Genomic DNA, 25,276 nt, shown 5'->3' on the forward strand with positions numbered 1-25,276 from the left:
ATCACATGTCCATTCAAGGCCAGGACCTTTTTGGCCACTGCCAGATCCAAAAACTTCCTTGCTCTGTTCACAGCGGCTGGTGAAACGCAATCGCGCCAGATGCGCCTTTCGAGCAACGAAGACCAACAGATGGTCACGGTAGGGCAAGCGGACAACAGTTCGTCAAAGTCCTTAAATATATTCCATTTTAAATCTTGGCCTTTCCGATATGCCAGATCGTTCTCGCCAAGTTGCACAACCACGAAGTCGGGGGGACCAGACACGGCAATCTTGGCCAATACGGCTGGTAGGAATTCAGACCAGCGCATGCCCCGTCTAGTGATCCACGTGATTCTGAAACAACGTGGGAGCCCAAGATTGGGACCGATGTTCCGTTCGCAAGCGCGTGCCCGGGCCCAATGCATGATGCTATGGCCCACCATCCAGATCTTAACTAGCTGTCCTGAAAGTGAAGTAAAAGAAGACATAAGCATGACCGCCACGAGTATCAAGGGTGACACTACTTAGCGGGGCGGAGATAACCCTTGTATGCTTTGGACTTCCACCGGCCCATATCTTTAATCCTCTCGGCCGACAAACCCATGTGTACCGCAGTAGTGGCGGCCCCAATCCGAAAGGAGTGGGCTGCGAATTCAGAGGGGGCTAGGCCGCAGGCCGAGATTGCCCGGCGCATGACGCGTGTGAACTGGTGTCGCGTTAAGGGGGAACCGTCTGCGTGAATCAGTAGGGGTCCCGGCGAAGGGGGCCTCAGATGGAGGAAACGTCTAGAGTCCTTTACAGGGCAAGGACCGGTCTGACCCGTAGCGGGTAAACGCATTAAGGTACCCTTTCCCTGCTGGTCAGTCTTTGATTGGCGAATGCAGACTACCAACTCTTCGCCGGATAATGATATATCTGAGAGCAGGATGCCCCTGCTTAATTTATTGGCCGGTCCCTCACAAACCACTTCGCCCACCCTAAGGGCGCCGAAGAAGGCGATTGAAAAGGCCGCAGAGAACAATCTGGCCTCATATTTGGACCAGCAAAGGACCCTGAGGAGCTTGTGAATTCTCAACAAGATGTCAAAAGTTATTGGCCTGCGGCAATCCCTACGCGGGGGCTGGAGCCTGCGCCAACCCTCAAGAGCCTTCCGTACTAAGAAATCCGCACAAGGGTCAATGGAATAGCTAGCTTTACTAAAGAATGAAATGGCCGCACTTTGAATTTGAAGGGTCCTTGCAGCCCTGCCCAATCGCCTTAAGTGTGCTAGGTACATCAGGACCTCTTGCTTATTGGGGGGAAGATTAGGACCTGACCCCAATGTTTTCATTCTATAATTACTAAAACCGGACCAAGCTCTCTTGTAGGTGTTAAGAGTGGAAGGGGCAACCGACGCCAATACTCCCTCTAAGACATCTCGTTCCCAAGATTCCAAAGGTGTTCCGGGAAAGCCTCCGGCAACTCTTGAGCCCCTGGTGCTAGAGAGCGGAAGCGGTCCATCTGGAAACGAGATAAAGCGTCCGCAATATCATTATTGACACCTGGTACGAATTTGGATGAGAAATAAATGTTTTGTTTTAAGCATAGGAGGACGAAGGCACGTAGCAAGGCCGTAACCCTAGGTGATCGGGAGGATTGTCTGGAAAGGACGCCAACGACGGCCTGGTTATCCGTCCAAAAGCAAACACGGTGATTCTTGAAGTCCTCTGCCCATAAGTGCACAGCTACAACAATGGGAAAAAATTCTAGAAAGGTTAGATCACGGGTAATAGGTTTATTCCGCCACCCGGGTGGCCACCGTTGCGCACACCACCGGCCGCGGAAATAAACACCAAAACCGAATGAGCCAGCAGCGTCAGACTGCACCTGGAAATCCACCTGGAGCCTCAAGTTATCCTGCCAAAGGGACACCCCATTAAAATTCTCAAGGAACTCAAGCCATACTTCCATGTCAGACTTTACCCCCTTGTTAAGGCGCACCCTGTGATGAGGTCTAGTAAGGCCTGCCGATAATCTTGCTAATCTTGCGCAAAAGGGGCGCCCAGGAGACACTACCCGACAGGCGAAATTGAGATGACCCAGGAGGGACTGGATCTGTTTAAGGGTTACTTTTTTAAGGGGTAGCAACTCTGAGATAGTCTGCTTTAAAGCTGCTAACTTTTCCTTTGGTAGCCGTGAAGTCTGAGCTACTGTGTCCAATTCGATACCCAGGTATGTTAAAGTAGACACCGGTCCCTCCGTCTTTTCAGCGGCCAGAGGTACGCCCAAATATGCAGTTAAAGAGGCGAAGGCTTCTAGGAGGTAAGCACAATCGTTGTTAGTAGCTTCCGCACAAAAGAGAAAGTCATCCAGGTAATGTGTGACACCCGACAAACCTGTTCTAAAACGGAGGGCCCAATCCAGGAAGGTGCTAAAAGTCTCAAATGCAGAACACGCCACGGAACAGCCCATGGGCATGGCCTTGTCCACAAAGTACGCCCCTTCAAATTTAAAGCCCAGCCACCTGAAATCCTGAGGATGTACCGGTAGAAGGCGGAAGGCTGATTCGATATCACATTTGGCTAGAAGGGCACCCTTGCCAAACCGCCTAATAAGTTTGATAGCCTGATCGAAGGAGGCGTACTTGACTGTACACAGGTGTTGGGGGATGCCATCATTCACTGAGAAACCTTTCGGATGAGAAAGATTGTGAATGAGTCTAAATTCACCGGGATTCTTTTTAGGAACTATGCCCAATGGAGAAATATGTAAATTCAAAATCGGAGGTGCGCTGAATGGGCCGGCAACCCTTCCTGCAACAACCTCCTTTGATATCTTTTTTCTAGCGACTTCGGGCATCTCTTTTACTGATTTCTGATTAGGTGGTTCACCTGAGCGGGGGGGAATAGCGACTGGGATTCTAAAACCTGAGGAAAAACCTTCCCATAGATATTTGGCTGCTGCGTTATTAGGGTAATGTTGCAGTAAAGATTTAAGGGGGTCAAGTCTAACTGGGGTGTAAGCCAATGCCAAGGATCGATCAGTAGCGGTTACCAGATGCGCCCTGTGCGGCTGCTGATCCGCCCCTGGATCCCTGTTGAAAATTACCACGCCTCCCTCGAAAGGGCTGCCGGCCTTTAAAGCAGGCCGTGGCGGGGTGAGAACCCTGGCATTTCTCACACTCATGGCTGTATTTACAATAGGCCCTACTGCAGGTGCCTTTGTTAAATTCCCAACACACAAGGCGACGGGTTGATTTCCTAAATTCAGGCTTTGCTGATCGGGATACGTCTGGCTGCTTCTTCTCGATGTATGGGCCCACGTGCTCCCCCCAGAAATTTTGATCCCTTAAGTCCCATCTGGTACTAGACAACAGAGAGGCATTCCTACGGAAGTCCTCGTCATACAGCAATGCAGGGCCTTCACCGGCTAGGGCATACGCTTTCCTGACATGGGCCATATAGGCCAGAAGATGCATGGCCCTTTTCGGATAGCAGGCTACGATGGTGCCCATATAGATTTGAAAACCATCCAGCCAGTTCTCGAAGGTTCGCTCCGCCCTAGGTTCACGATATCTACGTTTTCCGTAAGAGGGTTTCTTTTCCCCCTTCCCTTTCATCTTAGCTGGGGGAAGAAGGGTAAAGATATCCACATAATCCCCATTTAGTATCCTGTTCCTCTTTTTATTTGACAGGTGATTTCCTAAAATGAAATCTGAGGATACAAATGTTGATTTCTTAACGTCTGGGACCAGGGCACCATTTTTCCACTCGAGCGTACCGTCAAAGGTCTTACGATGCGAGTTTGCGCGTCTCTCATGCGCCCAAACCGGCAGACCCACGAGATCCTCTCCCTCACCCCAGTAGCCCTCCAAAGTGGAGGCCTCATCCTCAGAACTAGAGGAAGAAGTACCTGAGTCATCGTGGGAATCCGTATGCTTGGTTTTCTTGGTCTTCTTCTTGCCGGTTCCCTTGGCGGCTTCACCGTCTGCCTTCTCCGACCGATTCGCCTCCCTCCTAGGAGCCGTGGCCGGCTCGTGATCTTGATTCTCGCCATCAAAGGTGGTAACAGAAGACACTCGGCGCAACCTAGTCTGGGTGCCTTGAGAGAGGTCACGCAGACAAGTAGGCGTTCCTAGGGACAACTGGGAAGCAAAATTATTGCCACTAGCGGTAGCAGAGCCAGAGCCCGAAGGGTTAGGGGGGGTTGCTGGAGCAGTAGAAGCGGTTTGGGATCTAGTTCCTATGCGCCCGGCTGCGGATGCGGTACACGAAGCAGATGTTCCGGGACGCGGATCGTCCTCCCTAGGTGTATCCTCAATGAAATCCTGAGACAGCTCGGCAGGGAGTTCGTGCATTGCAAACCCAGGCCTTGATACCTGACGAAAGAAATCCTGGAAGCCAGAAAAAAGGTTAGCCATTGTCTCAGGGGAAACAGAAATGGTGGTAAATGCGGGAGCATTAGAGCTAGAAGTTGTCGTTGCACGCTTCTTCGCGGGTACAGCCGAGGATGCTGCCTGCTTGCGCTTAGGAGCCATGGCCTCCTTCCCTATGGAGATACCCGGTTAAAACTCAAAGGATAGGTACGGAGGTTAGTGTCAATCGAGAACCCCGAAAGCCCGAGGTAAAGTCCGGTGTAGCCTGGGTGAGCAAACTCCGCAAGTGAGGTTAAGAAGTATAGCAACAGACAAATCACTTAACACTAAGAAATGATAAGCAAGCGGCTCCCGTGATATATTACCGAACACTTAGGAGTTACGAGGCGATCAGGTCAAACCTAATGACGCAGCGTCGATTTGTTAAAAGCCGCTAAATTAAGCCAAATAATTTGGTGAATTTATTGTCAGTAGAGTATGTCTCTTAAGGTACTGATAAAATGAATTAACGTGACTATAACGCACCAATTACTATAACAGAACAAAAATAAAAGAGAAAAGAAAAGGGAGAAGGGTGGGGCAACAAGTATGCTAGCTGATTGCCCGGAACTAGTACCACACAGTGATTAAAGCGACCATACACTGAGATGAATACCTAGGTGAACTGATTGAAGAAATAAATCTGCACGCGAAATGCCTGAAGTTAATGCAAGTACAGAGACTAAGTAAAAACTTTATGGAATGAAGGAAACACCGAACAATCACAAAACACTCTCGAATTGCAGGCACTTATTGCAAAGCAATCAAATGCCACCGCTTAATCAAATCAAAGCTGACCGGCAGAGCTGGCAAAAGCTGCAATAGTAACGTGAACAGGGTGAACTGAAATCCAAATTATGCCGTGGGGAAACTGCTTACAGTTCCCTAGGTTTAACAAAACAATGAGGAAGTCCGGACTGGGTCTCGAAATCAACTATGCAGTAAGGGCGCAGCAGAATACCTCTTGGACAATGGGGGGGGAGGAGAAACTTAACACGCCAAGCTAGTCCCCTAAAAGTTGCAGTATACGGTTCCTTTTGTTTAAATGGGACCTTTTCATTTAAATGGCTATATGGACCAGGGGGGGGGAGGATCAGCCTGTTCTAAGACAAGACCCTCCTAAAATGGCTGCCGAGATGGGCCACGTGGCCACACACAAGATGGCGACCGGGCCGAAGGACTGGAGCAACAGCAGCCCTGAGCTAGCCTATTCAGACCTGTTCGCAATAGGCTACTGATCTGGCGCACGTATCCCTCCTAAAGGAACCAACCAGCGCGACACAAAAGGTTCGGGAGGCAAGGGTGACCCGCTTAAGATGGCCGCCTACGAGGCCGACGTGGCCCTTCTCAAAATGGCGACCGTGCCGAGGGGAGGCTGCGGCCGCAACCTATCTTAGCTAAATCCCACAATATCGCGAGAAGAGACTGGAGCGTAACTATGGCAACCCCAAGCTAGCGTTAAGGCCCAGAAGGTCCCCCCCCCGCTATCGGGACGCCCAGGTACTACGATACCGCGCTTCCGTGAAGATCCTTGGCACGAACGACGCGTAGGAGGAAGCTTGAGCCACGAACTCCGACGCTGATGAGACGGTGCCGCTGAGCTGGAGAAGACCAAGGAGCTGCGACAACGGAGCGGGCGAGGTCTGGATCCGACGGTGGAGCCCCACAGCCGTACTAGCCGGCGGCCGCTACCAGCGACTCAGGGCACGCAATGGGCTTGCTCTCCGCACGACACGAAACGCGGCACGAACGCTCCGCGGGTGCGCGGCGGGCGGGTAGGCTCCGACGGCGATTCACAAAGGAAGCAATCGGGCAGGAGAGAAAAAACCGAAGTTTGCTGCCCAAAAATGTGCGGAGCAAGCGGGGAGGCTCCCACGTTGGCCCGCAAGGGGTGGAAGCCGGATAGGGGAGGCAACCGAAGCCTGCCTCCGAAGATGCGCGCTGTGCTGTGCTGGCCGAGAAAGCAGGACTGCGGTCCGGGGCGCCGAAGCTAGGCTAAAAGGGAAAAAATTGGCGTTTAAAAACACCGTTTTTGTGATTTCAGCGATGGGAGGAGAAGACTGCAGCGATTCCTGCAGCGATCCACCAGAGCGAAAAGTGAGGTGAGCCGAATCCGGAGGAAGAGGGAGAGCTACTGCTGCGGGCTCACCTATATAGGTAAGTAACGCCCCTCCCAGTGCGCTCCGATTGGTCGCACCACAGGTGAGCCGCGGCCAGGGAATATCCAATGGGCTGGGGGGAATGCTAGCCATTCCCCCCGACGTGAAGGCAGCGTGTGCCCACAACATCTCCTCCCCGCGAGCCGGGAAGAGATTTTCTTAAATATCTGATTTTAAAAATGTATTGAGACAATTTGTTATTGGGTCTAAAAAAACTGATTTACTCATGGCCCATAAAGCATGTAAGAGAGTTCAACTGGATGCACAGTTAAAAGGAATTATAAATAAAATTTCAATGTATGCCATTTTATATCAGATTTTAGAAGACACAGCCAACCATATCAGAATAGAGTCATATATTACGATTCGGATTTATGGAGGCATAAAGATTACCTTCACTGTTCCTCAAAAAGTGCATCTCTTCCTGCCCCAACCCATGTAACCACATATGACTACAAAGCTGAACACCCTCAAACTATTTCCTCTTTACTCCAAAAATTGCTGGTGCGTGTTAACTTGTCCCTGACATTTTGGGAAGAGTAGAAGCCATAAAATTATGCACATTTGTATCGCTCCAGTATATCTGTCAACGCTCCAACTTCAATCATCTCAATTGTGTCTGGGAGACCGACACCTTCATAACGGATACATAACGGATACAGATGGTGCTTCTCCTGGATCCTGAATGGGGTTCCCAATTCGCTGAAGGAGCTTCTGCTGAAATCCTATACAGTTACAGGTTTTCTGTAGTAGGGAGAAACCATGCTTTCTACACAGCAGGGAGTTGCATATGTTAAAGTTAGTCTTCTCAAGTTGCAGTGGCTCATGGTTGGAACCCTGCTTATTTGCAACCCCCATACTATGAACCATTAAACTCGTTCAGTATTACAGATAACCATTGTCAGCTGACAAGTGTTGGAAGAGTAGCAAGACTTTTTCAAGACAATAGACAAGCGGCACAAGCTACATACGCTTAGTACGGCAGAGCTGTGTAAGAATAGTTACAATGGCTTCCACTTGCTCTTTTTCTTCCATTGTCTTTTCAGCACCGCGAACAGCAACAGTTATGACGCTATTGTTGACTTTTGCTTTGCCAGTACTGATAATGTAAAGGCTTCAATTAAGTTAACCTCACTGGGATATTTGCAATTGTTGCCCAAACTTTTTAATGTTGAAATGCACAATATTAAAGAGCAATAATTTGTAACCCGCTTGTCATTCAAAAACAATCCAACAGAAGATAAAGTTTACAAAACAAATACATAATTATCCTTCTAGTTCTCATTTCATAACCAATAATTTATACATACCTGCTATTATTGCAAGCCACCCTTCCATGCCCCCCAAATTAAGAATACATCAACCTTCCCCAACCCAGCACCCTCCAGATGGTGCTGTACTAGCAATTCTACCATCCCTGGCCCCTGGCCATAGCGACTGGGGCTGACAGCCCAAGATTTTGAAGAGCAACAGTTCCTGCATCCTTGTAGTACAAGGTATTTAATACATCTAGTTCAATATATTGGGGAGAAAGGTCTGTGTAACTTATAAAGAACCTTTTCCTACCAGGATCTGGAAGGAAATTCCATTTCAAAAATGTGTTTATCCTTTTTTCATTAACATGGTGGTTCTATTGAAAATCAAATTGTTTTACACACGTTCAAAAGGTATGATAGGACAGGTATCAAACTTGGGTTTTCTAAGAGGAAATTGAAGCATTAACCACATTTGCTCATAAATAATCAAGTTATGTGTTTCCCTGGCTTTTGCAGCCAAAACAGCCAAACACAATCATTAACACAGAAATAATTTCACTAGTTCTGTTCTTAGACAATCTGTTTCTCTCCCAAAGACATATATATGTCAGTGTAAATTTATCACCTTCTTGACCTGAAGTAATCTATAACTCAAGCAACAAGGATAGGTGGTCATATAAATTCAAAACACAGAGCTTTGGTCAACAGTCACAAAAAGGCAGAGATTGATCAATGTGAACTACTGGACAGTGGTACACAATTATCCCCCCCCCCAAAAAAAAATAACTTCTTCCAATCACATCTTAAAAACTAATGGTTCAATTTTACCAGAATTCATTCATGTGCTTGCGACCAATTATTCTGTTCATACTTGGCTGCTCTCCAGTAGGGAAATCTATGACAAGTAGCCTAGAGATGAGTCCTTCTAATCCTTTTAATTACTCAATATCTGTTAAAATAGCAGGTTTTGCACTGCTGCATCTGTTGAAGGAAAATCTGAACCAAATCAGCACATGTAACCAGACATAGCAAAGAAAGAGAGCATACCTAAAAAAAAATAGTTGAGATGTTAGTTTCCATTATTGAGATCAAATGTGATCTTTCAATATTCTAATCCTAATCATAGCTTGGAGCTGTAGAGTTGCTGCTCTGTTCTTTTTTATGAAGTCTTGATCATTTAAGTTTTTCAATTACACTTGCCAGGCTGGACGTACATTAATAATAGCCTTGAATGATATCCAACTAAGCCTTCCTTGGAATAGGCACATTGAAATCAATAAACTACAATAACTTGCCCATTGATTTCAGTGGGTCTACCCAAAGTATGACTTAGCTGGCTATCACACCTTAAGTCCTCATAAATCACAACTGGTTTAATGTCATTATTTATTTTTTATTTATTTTGGTTTAGAAACTTCTCTCTTTTGCTCCTAATAGGAGCACTAAGGCAGCATCCAAATTACAGTTTTCATTGCCTGAATCAACATGGAGTAATTCTACTAGTATGTCATAGGCAATACCTAATCAGTCAACCAGACTATTCTTTGTTCTGCATTAATGATTTACAGAATCAGGATGAGAATTGAGGAGGATATTGACACAAACTGATTTGACAAGATAACCAAGTGATCCAAGGTGGCTTTTTCATGTGTGTAATTACAACCATTTCTTTCAGCCCGCTCTTGGCTGGTTGTACAGAAGCTACCACAATGGCTTTCCAATACTGTTATTGATTACAAGCTAGCAAAGATATCACTGAATGTTTCCTTCTTATAAAATGCAACATACAGTGGTACCTCGACTTACGAAGACGATCCGTTCCGCGGCGCTCTTTGTAAGTCGAGGGTTTCGGATGTCGAAGCGCCCATTCTGCGCATGCACGAAGCACGATTTTGCGCTTCTGCACATGCGCAGAACGCACACACGGACACGGACCACACGGGGTGAAAAGACTTCCGGGGTTGTCGACTTCATAAGTCGAAACCTTCGGAAGTCAAAGCATTCGTATGTCAAGGTACCACTGTAGCTTAGAGCAGACAACTCTGAAAAATGGGGTACTTTCCCAAATGCTTTCCAACATGTGTCCCTGGATGCCACGATGTCCCAGCCAGTTGGGCCACCAAGATGGCTAATGGTCTAATTAACTCACTGGGCACTAGTGAATCCAAGAAACGATGCTCTGTACTTGACGTGTATGAAAAGTGAAGGTATCACCTGTGGCTGATTCTTACTGGGACATGCAAATACACTTCAAAGTTTGAAGATGGGCAGAAAGTCTGTTCATCTATTGCTGGTGGGATTGCTTCTACCATGAAGTGGTTCTTTTTGAAGAACTTGTTCTGCCACTTATGGTCCACAATAATGATAAATTATCCATTCCAGAGGCTTGTCTTTTGCTTGTTTATGGTAAGTCATAGTTTGCTACTAACTATAACTCACAGTTAACGTGCAAACAGAGCCATGAGTCATATTGCATGGTGGGAGGTTAAGCTACTCAGCTTTCAAGACCCTCTTAAAAAATCAGAAAAGGCAGGATAAGAGACTTTGTGTGTGTGCATCCTGCAAGAAATGAGAGTAGGCAGCATTCGAATCAGCCCTTTCTGCCTTGTCCTCACTAAATCACAACATAAAGAGGACTTAGCTGTGAATATATCAGTAAGGATTTTGTTTTTTGTTTTAAATCAGCACACAATCCTGATTCTGAACAGCTGGGTTCACCTCCTTCTCTGACACGAGTATCTATCATCTTCCCAATGAGCCGAAGTCATAGATGCTTTCTGTTTGTTGTCCACAAAGCCCTGGATCAGATTGCCTTACAGTCTCTAGGTTCCTAAGTACTGTACTAAGTGCAAGTGAATGAGACATATCAAGTGCCAGGGTGGGAGTCATAGACACAAGTCAGCGTGAAAGACGCAGGGCTCTGTTGTCAGTGAAGTTAACTCTTTATTCCAGGAAATGGTATACAACTCAGCAACACTTCCCAGCAGGTCCTGCCCATATGGAGCAGTTGCCAGGACAGAAGGTCCCTGCCTTCCACCCTTACTAAGGCTCCTCCTTTCCTGGATGTTTCCCTCTGGTCTCTGTTCTGCCCTCCTCATTATCTTGCGCTTGCTGCAGCAGGAGACTCTCTGGGTTCTTCAGAAGTCTCCTGGCCTCCTGCTCTGCTGCAACTTTGGAGTCTGAACTGGTCCCTGTCACAGGCTCTTCCTGCTCACTAAACCCTCATTGTCATTTATGCTCAAGTGCCAGCTACCAGCACTGTATAGAATTATTAACATATCCTAGAGTGACTCACGACTGATGTCTGAAAAAATGGATTAAAAATAAATAAGGTCCTACACAATATTCCTGAAGAAGCCAAATGTGCTTTGCTATCTTAATCACATGAAGTGAAAAACCTATAGATCTTCATCCTCGTTTATCAAGCTGAATATTTATCTTCTACTACTGTGTACTTTTCTCTATGTCCACTCACATAATTTCAAGATCTGTCAATGGGCGACTCAACATATAAGCTACATAAGTAGTTCTGTGGAAGGAAAGGGTTTTGCTGGTTGCAATCAACACCAACAGTACATGCATTTTCCTTTCACAGCCTTTTTCATGGCCAAGGGTTTTTCTAGCAACCAGGACCTAGGCTGCAGCATTGGCAACAATACTATTTTGAAAGACTGCTTTTGCTCTTTAAAGCAAAAACTATAAAGCTGTTGTACCCTGCATTTTGGCTACTTGCTATAATGTTCCAGCTGACATCACCAGGCACACAAAACATCTGGAGTTGGCTTGAGGAATTCAATCAATCTGCATTCAAATGTACATACTGGAACATGGTCTGCCTTCGGGTTTTTATTTTTAAATAAATAAATAAATCACTTTCTTTTATGCAAGGATCACAGGGTGGTTGACAAAAACATTAAAAATACATAAAATAGTAACAAACAAAAACAGTAACACACACAGTTTAAAACGCCTTAGACTGTTTAATTAGCCATAGGTCTTGGGAGAAGAGAAATGTTTTTGCCTGGCACCTAAAGTTATGTAATGAAGGTGCCAGGAAAGTCTCCCTGGGGAGAGCATTCCACAAGCAGGGAGCCACTGTAGAAAAGGCCTGTTCTCATGTTGCCGCCCTCTGAATCTCTCACAGAGGAGGCACACGAAGAAGGGCCTCAACTGATGATTACAGGTTCCAGGTCAGTTCATAGTGGTCCTTGAGGTATTGTGGTCCTGAGCTGTTTAAGGCTTTGAAGGTCAAAACCAGCACTTTGAATTGGGCCCAGAAATTTATTGGTTGCCAGTGCAGTTGAGCCAGGATTGGCATGGCATGCTCAAATTGTCTTGTCCTAATGAGAAACCTGGTCATTGAACCAGCTGAAGTTTCCAAGCTGAGAGGTTGAGGAGAATTAACAAGGACACATTTCCCTGTCCCTCACCCGACAACAGATCATATAGGGCAATCAAAGCAGTTTCTGTGCCAAAAACCAGGCCTAAACCCCCGATTGAAATGGATCGAGAAAATCAGGTTTCCTCAAAGAGCTCCTGGGTCTGATTTTTCAAGTTTTCCAAATACTGACACTGTTATGAAGTTCTCCAAATGCTGCCTTTTCTATTTTTCTTCTTCCCTCACAGGTAATAGCTATTCTAAGCAGCTAAAAATTGTATCTGCTACAACAGCACACACTGAAAATGGAGCTGCAAATTACAACATGCTGACTCTGCCAAGGAGACTGTACAGGAAAATACATGGCTGCCCCTACAGAACCACATGGGCAGCCATTTTATTCTGAATAGCCCTAGAGGGACTTAGTGCAGGGCGGGGAGATGGACCAGCCACCTCAGAATTCCTCATCCTACAATTTGCCAATAAGTGACATCTGTTACTGAGCAAGAGGTGTTGGAACAAACACTGAGGCCTGGTGTAACTCCCACTTGCCTTTGTCTAGAAATGTGTCAAGCAAGTCAGAAGGCCTTATAATGAAACATGCCTTAGCCAACAAAATTATGCATGTTTGCTAAGGAATACTGGTCACAAAATTTAGTTTTTCCTACTGGTTTCCATGCGACAGAGAGGGCTTTTTTCTAATACAAGTTTACATCAACTTGACCAAATTGTTCTTGCAAACAAGCAGTTCAATTTATCAAAATTTTGAACAAAGAATATTTGTACTAAATTCAAAATGTGTAATATAACAGAGAAGCTGCAGGGGGGGAATAAAATAAAATAAAAGTAAGTTATACTCCCCAAGGATGGTCTTGGCATACCTCAAGAAATTTGACTGCTAATCATCAGGTCTTTCTCTAAGTCACGTGTAACATAATGGATGACATGAATATCTAAGGCAGGTATCCCCAAACTTCGGCCCTCCAGATGTTTTGGACTATAATTCCCATCTTCCCCAACCACTGGTCCTGTTAGCTAGGGATCATGGGAGTTGTATGCCAAAACATCTGGAGGGCCGCAGTTTGGGGATGCCTGATCTAAGGTGACAGACTACCTTTTCAAGCAAAGAAAGAGTTGAAACGAACTATTCTAATAAGGTATGGAATTAATGTGACACCCTAGCTAGCTTCAGCTGTAAGAGGGAACTCTGGTTTCCTGCTATGCTAATAAGCCTGCATCCCACCCCTGCCCCTCAATTCAGTCATCTCAGCAAACATCAGGTTAGGATCATGCATGCTGCCAATATCAATCTGTCTCTGCCCTACAGTTTAATATAAAGGATTCCAATGAACACACTGAAAACCTTCCAAAAGCTAAAAGCAAAAGCTTTAGAGAGCCCTCGGCAAACACTTGTGCAGTAGAAGCTACCTTGATGCCCTTCATACCAAGTCCCTGAGGCACAGCTGCCCTCTCAAAGCACAGCTCCAAGGAGTATCTCATTACCTACCTCTGTATGTCTTGAATGAAGAGCATTGTATTCTTTCTTCAGTTCTGCTTCCCTCTCTTCCAGTCTGGTAACTGAAAAAGATAATTAATTCTCTCAGAAACAGACATTGACAGCCACAGTAACAGAGACTACTGACATCATCTCCGGTTTCCACAATTCAAAGCTATTCATACAGAAACCAACTCTGCTCTTTTTCTTTTTTTAGAAAACTGTGCTCCTGCTTTTCTTCTTCTTCCAAATGCTTTGTCAAGAGAGCATTGAGCAGGTCAGGGCATATGGAGAGAACACCAAACTTAGTCCCAGAGTCAAGGCCTAATCCAATCTCCACTGCTCTTGAAGAAGTCCAAGTTGCCCAACAAGAATAAAGGAACTGTGCTCACTAAAGCTCTCCAGTCAAGGGCCTGATTGACACGGAAGAAGCACCCTGCCCCCTCACCTTTAACAAGGAGGCTAGCTGCTCTTCAACAAATGGACAGAGCTATGTCGGACTATTCAACCACAAGGGTTCTTGTAATGCTAAAAGTGCACTCCCAGTACTAAAAATTATTAAGGGAGCCAAGACGTACTATAAAGGCAATCAAATCAATAGGTTACCAAGAACATACCATTGTCAGTCCACACATACTATCAAGAGAAAGTAAGAAATTAAGAGAAACTGGGATGGAGTGAACAAGTTTGCCTGACACAACAGTACCCACCATCGCCTAGTATTCCTAATTTTCAAGTGTTTCTCCACCAGCTGGAGTCGTGTTTTGCCAAATCAAATGAGATACTAATTTGGATTGCATATAACTGTTATGGTATATTTAGGAAATACAGCGGTACCTTGGTTCTCGAATGGCTTGGCTCCTGAACAAATTGGCTCCCGAACGCCAAGAAGTAAGTATTCCAATTTGCGAACATTTTTCAGAAGCCGAATGTCTGACACAGCTTCCGCTTGGGTGCAGGAAGCTCCTGCAGCCAATTGGAAGCCATGCCTTGCTTTTCGAACAGTTTTGGGAGTCGAACGGATTAAGTTGGAGAACCGAGGTACCACTGTATTTAGATGTATTGTGCCTAGGCTCCTAGGTCCCTAATTTACTAAACCCATCTCTATTATAGCAGCCATTATATATTAAGATGCCATGCGACACTTTTTTCTAGAAAGTGCTATTCATTCTTTTTTAAAAAATATATACGTATTTAGAACTCATAACAGACCTATAGTTTATATAGGACCTTAACAACACCCAGAGTACATTTACAACTAATAATGCATGTCCATTTCAAGCCACTCTCCCCACTTGGCAGCTACGAAACACAAGAACCGAGCAGGCAGATCTTTCCCATTCATTTCATTTTTGTCCTCAGCTGCAAAATGTAACCATTCCTATTTACTGAGCCATCCAACAACTATACCGCTTCTGCTCCATCTAGTGGACTACTAATTTACCAACATGTAGAGACACCTGCAGAGTAAAAGGTGTCAATAACTTGAGTATATAGTCAACAACAGATAACTTTGCCTTATAAGCAGGGCTGGTGTCCTTTAGATATCCATATAGTGTTAGTCAATTTACATCTAGTTGCATTTACAGGCACCAATTTTCTGAACTTTAGGTGATATTTGTTGCCCACTCACATAAACAGAAGAATCGCCAGTGCTGTTCAAAATCAATACTTTGTCTTCCACAGGCCCAGTTCACACATCACATAAAACAAAACCATAGTTGTTGGTTGTTGTTTTTTTTAAAAAAAGGTTTATTGTGAACAAGTACTCCATTTTCAGCTCGCCATTTCTGCTTTCTTTGGACAAAACCAAAGCACAAGCCTCAGTTCAGACAACACGACAAGCCAGACCATGGCTTGCTTCATGGCAGTGTAGCAGCAAGAGGCGTGGGAGAGGAGGGAAGCACCAGCAAACTACTTGTCCATCTTATGCCAGTTTATTTTAGCTACAGTTTAGTGTGTCATGCAAACCAAACCATAGTCAAAATTTCAAAATCAACAGCAGTACCAGTTAACAACAGGTGAGGTCAGCATGAATAAATTAGGGGAGAAAAGAAAAAATACATGGACACAATCCCTAGAATATTTTGCTTCATGATCCAATAGGTCTAGAGCAGAGGTCACTAACCAGTGGCCTCCCAGATTTTTGATTTCACATCTGTGGTGAAAAGCAGGCTACACAGTTTATTAAAAATAAGAAGAAAAATTCCATCATGATCTTTCGTCATGCTGGCTGGGGCTGATGGGAGCTGGAATCCAACACCACCTAGAGAGTCACAGGTTGGCTACCTGAGGTCTTGAGTATAACACTTCCTTGCTAACAAGATCGCAATCGGAACATCTGCTGGTCCACTGAAAGCAGACACTAGGGAAGAAACAAAGCCCTGCTATTTTAAAGTCAAGTCAGAAACAGATGGGCAAGTCCAACTTAGCACCCTGCTAAATTGGCTTGGTCGCCAGGACAGATTCACCAGGTACTTCAGCCAGTTAAAGCTTTCCCTAAAATGAAACTGCTCAGAGGAACTAACAGAAGTGTGGAACAAAAATGAAACAACCTATTGCTTCCACTTTCTTCCACCTGTACGAAGCAGAGGAACTGGGTCTTTTCACTGCTGCCTTCTAAAAAAAGATATCTGCACATGTGAATGCAACAATGAATGGCACACTGAGTCTCTTTTTTTCATGTTCTCACACAGGCAACAACACACACTTATAAGATCCACTTAATCTAGTCCAATCCCTTCTCATCCAAACTCAGGCAGGTATCAACAGCTAAAGCATCCCCCATACTTCTCAAAAGCCTTCCATGACCCCCCTAAAGTTTCCATATCCCCTAAATAGTGTTTCATTAGTGGCTTAAAAGTAACCACCCTCTAAATTAGCCAGTTGTCCCATTCTTAGTCAGTAGGGTAAACAACCTTTCTTCCTCCTAAGAGTCCTTAAAATATTTCACGATTGTCAAATTTAGCAGGGTACCAGGCACATTTTGCACCTAAAGATTCTCCATTTGTGAGCACTTCAAGAAGTCTGGGTGTCATTTTTGGGGGGCATGGCTGACACTCAAGGATTACTGCAATGTATGTGCTTTGAAGCCTCGAAGGATAGACAACATGTTAATGAGTTTAACAAAAAAGAGCAGAGTGTTTTGAAAACCAAAGTATGGTACCAATATTTTTATTGTAAACACCAAATTAAACATGTATTAACAATTTCTGCCAAAAATGTGATATTAACAATATGTCACTTATGTGAAATGCGTATTAATTCATGCTTATTAAAATAATAAATAAGAAGCTGACTCCACACACCCCCAGTGGCAACTAGACATTCTGTTTTGGCATCCACAACCCAGATCCCAGAAGCCCTTTGGCTCCCAGCTTTTCTATCCCAGTTTCTAACACTGATTGTCAGCACATACAAGCAGGCATGTATGCCTCTGTATAAGAGTACAGGAAAATAAGGTGCTGCTTGGGCAAAGGTAAGTTGCATATTTTTTTAATAATCCTCTGGCCAAATCCTCCTCCTCCTCCTCCTCCTTCACTGGCTGTTTCAACTGCCGTGACCTGACAGCTGCAGGATATACAAGATCACCTTTGTTCCTGCCCAGGTATAGGACCTTGAGCAGCTGATCTGACTCTGCCCACCCTGGTAATCCACCAGTACAACTCCGCCTTAGCCCAAAAGTGATTTGTGGGTGGTTGCTTCCAGGTGATGCTATTTGAAAGCAATGTGGGAGAAAGATGCATTTCATTTCATTTAGTAACGTTGCATCGTTTCTTTCTGAACAAACACCCCATAAATCAGGATATATTCAAATGTAACTGGAAAACTGGAATGTCATTCTCTGGAGGCCTTCACAGAGAATCAAACAAAGGTAGCAAGAGAGTTAACTGAGAGCAGCAGCAGCAGCAGCACACAGAAATCTCCTGGGAATGTTCAGGGGAATATGAAGAGTTTCAAAGCACTCATTTAGAGCAGAAACCCCTCATTTACATTATGATGCATTATTTATTGACGAAGCATCTTGCAAATCTGAGAGACGGAGGCTAAACATTTTCTAAATAAATTATTTAGTATGGTCTCAAAAGAGGTTCCCTGGGTTTAAATACAGCAATAAAATTTAAAAGTGAGAGATCCAAATAGATGAAGGTCATGTTTACATTCACAGGGCCATTTCCAATTTCAAGTGTTCATACTCACATTTGGGGAAACAGGGATAGAGTAGGTTTAATATGCTCTCCTAAAGGGTCCCAAATGACTTGGGACCCAACTGAAATGTGCCTTCTGCAGTATTTTCCAGCCCCAAATTTGCAATCTGCGTACAAGGCACAGTTCAACAATAGGAGAAGCACAACAAACAGGGAACTGAGGCAGAGCAGCACCCCAGCTACAGAACCCCCTTTCCAATGGAAATCAGTCTGTCTCACACTTTATATGCATTCAGAAAATGTGTCAAAAGACTTCTGTTTGTCCATGCTTTTGAACTGTAGTTTTATTAAACTTTTACATTGCTGGTACTAACTGTCTACAATACCTGAACAATACCGGTTTAAATTTTTTAATGTAATTTTATTGTCGTGAGCAGCATTTGAAACTCCCATTGTTCTAGGTGCATTTTGCGACTGGGAATTTCATTAGCGTGAGCAATTACTGAGCTCTGGGTGCGGTACTGCACCTAAAATGTCAGATTACAACTGCCACTGCTGCTGCTGAGGGTGTGGGAGGAGAAATTCCTGCCTCTTCGACTTCCAAGAAATCACTGCAGCGTAAGGCAAGCTGATAGGTTCTGCCTCTCAGCTGACCTTACAGAAAGGCAATATTTTGAGGGACCCTCATAAGAATATTAAGGAGGCGGGCAGGGGAAGCCTGGCTTTGTTTTTTGAAGTCTTCAGATGAGGACTAGACCATGTGAAAAATGAACATAATACTTTAGCTGCAGTTCATTCATTTTCAGCTGTGCTTTTTTGTTATAAAAAGTGCACCTAAACATTCCATTGTGGTGCCCATAACCCAGGTTTAAGGTGTCATTTAGCTCCTAGCTTTCATATCTCAGTTTCTAATACTAGTTGTGAGCTGCCCTAGGCTCCCTTTGGGGGAGGGTAGACTATAAATTTGAAATAATAAATAACAAGCACATAGCTCTGAGTAAAACCTCAAAGCAAACCCAATGGCTTTCTTTAAGAGATAATAGAAATACATAGGATTGACTAGCCAGTCATTTCAACTCTGAAACCATCAATTCACACTGGGGTAGTGTGGAAACAAACTCTGGTACTTCAATCCGCCAAACAGATAAATCTATACTGTCAAAGTTGATTACAGTGGTACCTTGCAAGACGAATGCCTACCACAACGAAAAACTCGCAAGACGAAAGCGTTTTGTGATCTTTTTGTTGACTCGCAAGACGAAGTTTTCTATGGCCGTGCTTCGCAAGACTTTTTTTTTTTTTGCTTTGCTTTGATTACATTGGAAAACCGCAAGACAAAATTTTCGCAATACAAAACGACTCGCGGAACGAATTAATTTTGTCTTGCGAGGCACCACTGTATTGGATCAGGGAACTAAGCATCTGATTCCCAATCCATCAACAGAAACCACAAAGGTAGGAACCAAACATACATGGTCCTTAAATCAGCCAAAGCACATGTGTGAGCAGGCCTACTGGCACATAAAAATTGCAGATGTCATAAAAGGGCAAAACCTACACAGTTCCTAGAACTAATTCCACAACCACAACAGAACTTCTCTTAAACCGTGAGAACCAAAGTAGGCAAGTTTGACCAATGTCAAAGTATTGTCTCTAAACCTAAACCAAATGGATTAACAGCATAACCAATGATGAAACTCCAGTTTTATAAAAAAAGATATATCAATGCAATATTCCAAAGTAAATTTCATAGCTCAAAACTAACACTGCAGACAGGCATTTAAGATCAACCTGAACAGTTAGCTGCTATGGTATCAATGTGCTATTGAGGATATTCTGTATTATTTGTGTCCTTGACAGTTTGATAAACCCAAGGCCCTCCATGGCATATAGGTCTTCATTTTCCCCTTGTGTTTACCATGTATTTGCTGTGAGATTTGAAATGCATCCAAATATTTAAGAACCATTGCAAATATGTTTCTTTTTCCCTGTAGATGACCGTGAGAAACAGCTCTCAGCATTACAGTTTTCGGGCTATAGTTTAAAGCTCTCCAAATTTTGGAAATTCTTAAAGCATTAGTTCATCACCTTACTTATAACCTTGCAAAACAAGTAATGGAAGCCAAAAAGATATCCCAAGTGGCATTTTGAGGTAATCCAGTGCATAAATTCATTGCAAGAGAGCTTTCAAAAAGCACAAGCCTTGGGCAATGTCTCAAAAAGAACTGTTGACTTCCTCAGCATGAAGATGAAGCAGCAAGCAGCTTCACAATCCTGTGTTCCCTTTGCTATTACAGCATGATGACAAACTCTGTGGCAATCTTTAGAGAGGGTTCTTCTTTATTGGTTAAAACAAGAATGAGACAAGATGCGAGAGGAGATTTTATTTTCTCTAATGGGATTTGGTGATCAAGCCACTCAAGGTACATTGCAGCAGTTGGATTCATGATTAGTGCCAGTTACAGCTGGTTCTGAAATAAGGCAGCTGTACATCAGTAGCTGCTTCCATGATCTGACTTCCTCCTGTGCCCAGTCTCATCACAACCCCATTCATGCAACCACAACACAATCATGCTGGTGGAGGCAGAAAAAGGGGGCAGAGGTGGGTTGCAATGGGCAACTGTGGCTAGTTTTTCCATCTCGTTTATACATTTTTAAAAGACATGTCAGGGACTGCACATTCTGGATTCATGTGACTGGGCCATTCTACTACAATGTTTTACACTTTACAGGCAACTTCCCATTCACTTGGGGGTTGCATTGTTTTGGGGGTCTGCAGACTCATTTCAGCACCAACATTAACCATGGTTAGCACTAACCAGAGTTCCCTCTTATAGAAGATTTTTAATTGAGGTTTGAAGCTGATTAGTAATCCTAGCAAACCCTAGTTAGCCTTAAAACAGCAGCCATATTTAAAGCTGCCAGGAATTCACATGGAAAAACCAGGAGAAGGATGGGATACAATCTTATCATACACTCTGTTAATCATGGATAAGAATGTTACATCTGACTATCTCCCATAATTACTTTGAGGCTAATAAACCACTCCAGTGTCCTTAGAGAGCAATTATAACCTTGCCAATTGTGTAGCAGCAAAATATTCACTACTGGTTAAATTAAAAACAAAAACACACTTGAGCTGCATCCAAGAAACTATGAAACAAGTTCCATCAGCTGACAAGACTTCAGACTTTAGCAATAGCCTCATCCCCCAGCCCCTCTTGCCACAAGGTAAACTGCTTGGAAAGGGGTTTCAAAAGTAGCTTGTGATATGATAAAGTCAGCTATACAAATAAGAAATCCTACAGGGCTAGCTAGCCCAAGGCCCTTCTATCAGCTTAAGAAACTCTGAGCCATAGCTAACATTAAATGAACAGGATTCCTAGCCACTTTTGCATTCTAAGATCAGTAGAATCAAGGTTGCTTTGAAATTTCTGGACTTAGAATCATAGAATTGTAGAGTTGGAAGGGACTGCAAGATTCTGTGAACCGCCCAGAGACCTCCGGGTATAGGGCGGTATTTAAATTCAATAAATAATAACAACAATAATAATCTAGTCCTGCACAATGCAGGAATCGTCTGCTCTAAACACTCCACAGCAGATTTGCAGGGCTGCAGGGGGAAAGGGGGATATCCCATTTGCACGAGTTGAAGTCTATTGTGCAAGTGGGCCTCTATAGCTTGATATCACCCATTGTTGTTCGGGTGAGAAAAGAAGCTGAAACTGTACTTCAAGAAAGTCTTAACAAAGTTAGCGAGAAGATGAGCTTGGACATCAGTTAACACAAAACAAAACTCAAATCACACATACATACATGAAAAGGCAAACACTCGTGCCAGTGAATTATACTGGTGCAGTCATTTTATGCTATTTTATATTAGAAGATAAGAGTGAAAATATCATGCAAACCATGCAATGGTTATAACTAGTTATAATCCACTGATATAGTCCCACTTACTTTGATCAGCATAGTTTTTTGCTTTCAGTTCAAGCTGCCGGGTTTGCGACTCTAAAGCTTCCACTCTTATCTGCAGATCCTTTTTTTCTTGTTCTTGAGAATCTTCAAATTCAATAAATTTCTTCAAGAAAGAAACAATATATTCATGGGCATATGCATTTTATTTGTTGCTTAAAATATTTTTAGGCCTCTTTGGGGGGCAAATGCCCATCCAAAGCAGCTTACTTGAACAATGAAACAACAAAAGAGAAAATAATACATTTTTTAAAAACCTAAATTCTACTCCACACACCAGAAAGAACATAATTCAATCAGAACATCACCCAACTAATAAACATTAAGCCTGGGAGGTCAAGTGGGGTGGAGGGGGAGATCTTCTGGCCTTTCTGAAAAGCCTAGGATGCAGAAGTTTAATGTAGGTCCATTGGAAAGGAAATAAATACAGTGGTACCTCGCTGTATTTAATTCGTTCCACGGGTCTTTTCTTATAATGGAAAATTTGTCTAGCGAATCCCATAGGAATGCATTGAAATTTTTTTGGAATTTTTTTTGCCCATAGGAACGCATTAATTGAATTTCAATGCATTCCTATGGGAAACCACGATTCGCTAGATGAATTTTTCGTAAAACGAATTCGTCTAGCGAGGCAACCTCCACTAGAAAAATCCTTTCTTTAAGCGTAAAAATTTCGTCTTACAGGGCGTTCGTTAAGTGAGGCACCACTGTATACATAAGACACTAAGAGTACTCTCAGCACATGTCTGCTTGTCTCGTTTTGGGCTAGCAACTGAAGAATTAGTCATAAAGAACTATTTGCAAGGCAAACCAGGAAGGTAGTTCTACGCTACTTGAAAGTCTTCATTCTCTTTCATCGAAAGCTCTTATCACATCACCTACTTCCCTCTGACCCTGTCATTATCACACTCTATACCAATAAAAGCAATAGATCCTACACTTCTTTAGTGCTGCATAACTTCAGGTCACAATACAATTACCTGAAGCTAAAAGTAAGAACTACCACGAAAGGTGCAAGCTGAAACTGAATGATAATTGCTAACCTGAAAAAAAGTTTTTATTTAGAAGTAAGCTGGACTGTTCTCCCTTAGCTATCCCTTACTCATTTTACATCGAGTCTTTGACACTGTGAACCATTCTTAATTCTTCGTACATATTAGTTGTACAAAGGAATGCCATTGTTAAGGCATACAGTATTTACTTTTCTAAGAGCACTTCATTTTTGGTATTGCAGAGTAAACAACTCTCAGTTCAAGTGTTCTTCTGAAATTAAGAAATTTGACAGAATAAATGAGCTCTTGCCTCCACCTCCTTTAAATACTATTTGTATTAACATACCACTCCATTATTGCTAGGCTTGTAGTCATTCAAGTCTCTCTCCTATGAAAACAGCAGAACAGTTAGGAAAACTGTCATAATTCAAGGATGTACTAGTAACTAGACCAATAAGGCCCCCCAAACTTGTAAAATATACACCACATAACTACCGTATTCAGGCAACCCTGTGACAAAACCATCACACAACTGTGTGTAAAAGTGGTTTATGAGGGTTGTTTGCCAACAAACCACAGGCAGAGAAAGAGGACTTCACTTGCAATAGTTGTTCCATGCAGGCCCATGCCACTCTAAGACATCCATAACATGCTTCTGATTTAAATTTCACTAATCAACATCTCAGAGCCTCTCCAAGCACAATGTTATGATGGCTTAATACACTGTACTGAACTTGCTTAAAAATAAATAGTCATGTTCTCTGGTTTGGGGCCTCAGATCAAGGATTCACATAAAGTCCCTGCACCCCTCCCTTTCTGAAAGCAGGGAAACAAATCAGGAAGCCACGGTGAACCACAGCCTCCCATTACATTGGGACTGAGAAACTATGCTTAATCATGGAGCAAGCCAGAATATTAAGCCATGGCTTCAAAAGCTTCCTGGCTTGCTTTCCTACTCACCCAAAAGAGGAAGTGAAGGAGGTGCTTGTGGGTGCAGAAGGTACATTTATATCTTGGCTTCTAAAGCCAAGATTTGATCCTCCAAAGGCAAACATTGTCAATTGCCAGAAGTGGTAGGCAACCTAAGGCCTGTGGGCTGGATGCGGCCCAATCGCCTTCTCAATCCGGCCCGCAGACAGTCCAGGTATTAGCGTGCTTTTACATGAGTAGAATGTGTCCTTATATTTAAAATGCATCTCTGGGTTATTTGTGGGGGCTGCCTGGTTTTTGACATAAGTAGAATGTGTGCTTTTATTTAAAATGCATCTCTGGGTTATTTGTGGGGCATAGGAATTCATTCATTATTATTTTTTCAAAATATAGTCCGGCCCACCACATGGTCTGAGGGATGGTGGACCGGCCCACAGCTGAAAAAGGTTGCTGACCCCTGTGCTAGAGGCTTGTCATTTCTTCGTAGTCCGCCTTCTCTCACTCCCCCTTCTTTCATATCAAGTTCAGTCCAAGAAGTAAGGAATGTCTGTGGGGGATCCTTCACAGATTGCACAAAATAAGCAATTCTCAGGAGATTTAAAGAGAGGAAGGAGACGAGGAGCAAGGCTAAAACTACCACACACCCCGTTAAACCCTAGAGACCCCTTAAAATAACCAAACATGTGAAGATAAACAGGAATGTCTAATACAGGATCACTGGAAGGAACAAATGGTCAGATGATTCCTAAGCAATGCAAACCACCACTCAAAAAGTAGCAAAGAAACCTGCAGGGCACAGGAAACACAGAAGAAAGAGCATCTAGATTTTTTATTTTTTATTTTTGGAACATCTTACGATACAGAGATCCCTTTTCAACTGAAGTTATTTTTCAGAATGCTCATTTTGGAAAAACAACGTCATTACTTAGCAGTCACATGCAAACCTCTGGCTGGTCATTTGATTATTCCATTTCCTGAAACTTTCGAGTATACCAAGATTATACCTGACTCTCTGAAAACTCTTATCAGTTATGAGAAATCACCACATGCATTAAAGGAACACTGAACAAAAGCAAAGACCATTATGACTGATACTTTGGCATCACTATTAAAAAGAAGCCACACATGTATTTATATTTGCTCACACTTCACCACTACAGACATAAAGCATTCAAAGAGGGGAAATTCAGATGCTTTAATCTGATTTCATTGAAGAAATAAAAACCCTACAGGAGAAAATGTGGTGTTAAGTGATAGCAGCAATCAGAGTGATCAACTAGAACATATGAACCTACTTTATATCAAGGCAGTTTTTTGGACTATCTAACCTGGGTCTGTTATTCCTACATTCATCATGACCTGGACAGTGTTAGAAACTGAGGTATGAAAACTAGGAGCTAAATGGCACCTTAAACCTAGGTTCTGTGCACAACAACGGAATGTCTAGGCATGCTTTTTTATAACAGGAATACAAAGCTGAAAAAGAATGAACTGCAACTAAAATATTACTTTCATTTTTCACACCCTCCCTTCAGATGTCAAGGAAATAAACAACTATCTGACTTTTAGAA

The 25,276-nt window shown here is 43.4% G+C and overlaps 1 protein-coding gene across 4 annotated transcripts in view; it reads right to left on the reverse strand.

Annotated features, from left to right (window-relative positions):
• Positions 1-25,276, reverse strand: part of SPAG9 (sperm associated antigen 9) — an 82,768-nt gene that overhangs the window by 53,188 nt on the left and 4,304 nt on the right. For all 4 annotated transcript variants that reach the window (XM_035104337.2, XM_035104332.2, XM_035104336.2 and 1 more), the window contains exons 2-3: positions 21,769-21,889; positions 13,673-13,743 (exon numbers count right to left, since the gene is read on the reverse strand). In XM_035104337.2, coding sequence (XP_034960228.1) covers positions 13,673-13,743; positions 21,769-21,889 — 192 coding nt within the window. The remainder of the gene's footprint in view (positions 1-13,672; positions 13,744-21,768; positions 21,890-25,276) is intronic.

This window comes from Zootoca vivipara, chromosome 2 (assembly GCF_963506605.1).
Source record: "Zootoca vivipara chromosome 2, rZooViv1.1, whole genome shotgun sequence".
In the NCBI taxonomy this organism is placed as follows: Eukaryota; Metazoa; Chordata; class Lepidosauria; order Squamata; family Lacertidae; genus Zootoca; species Zootoca vivipara.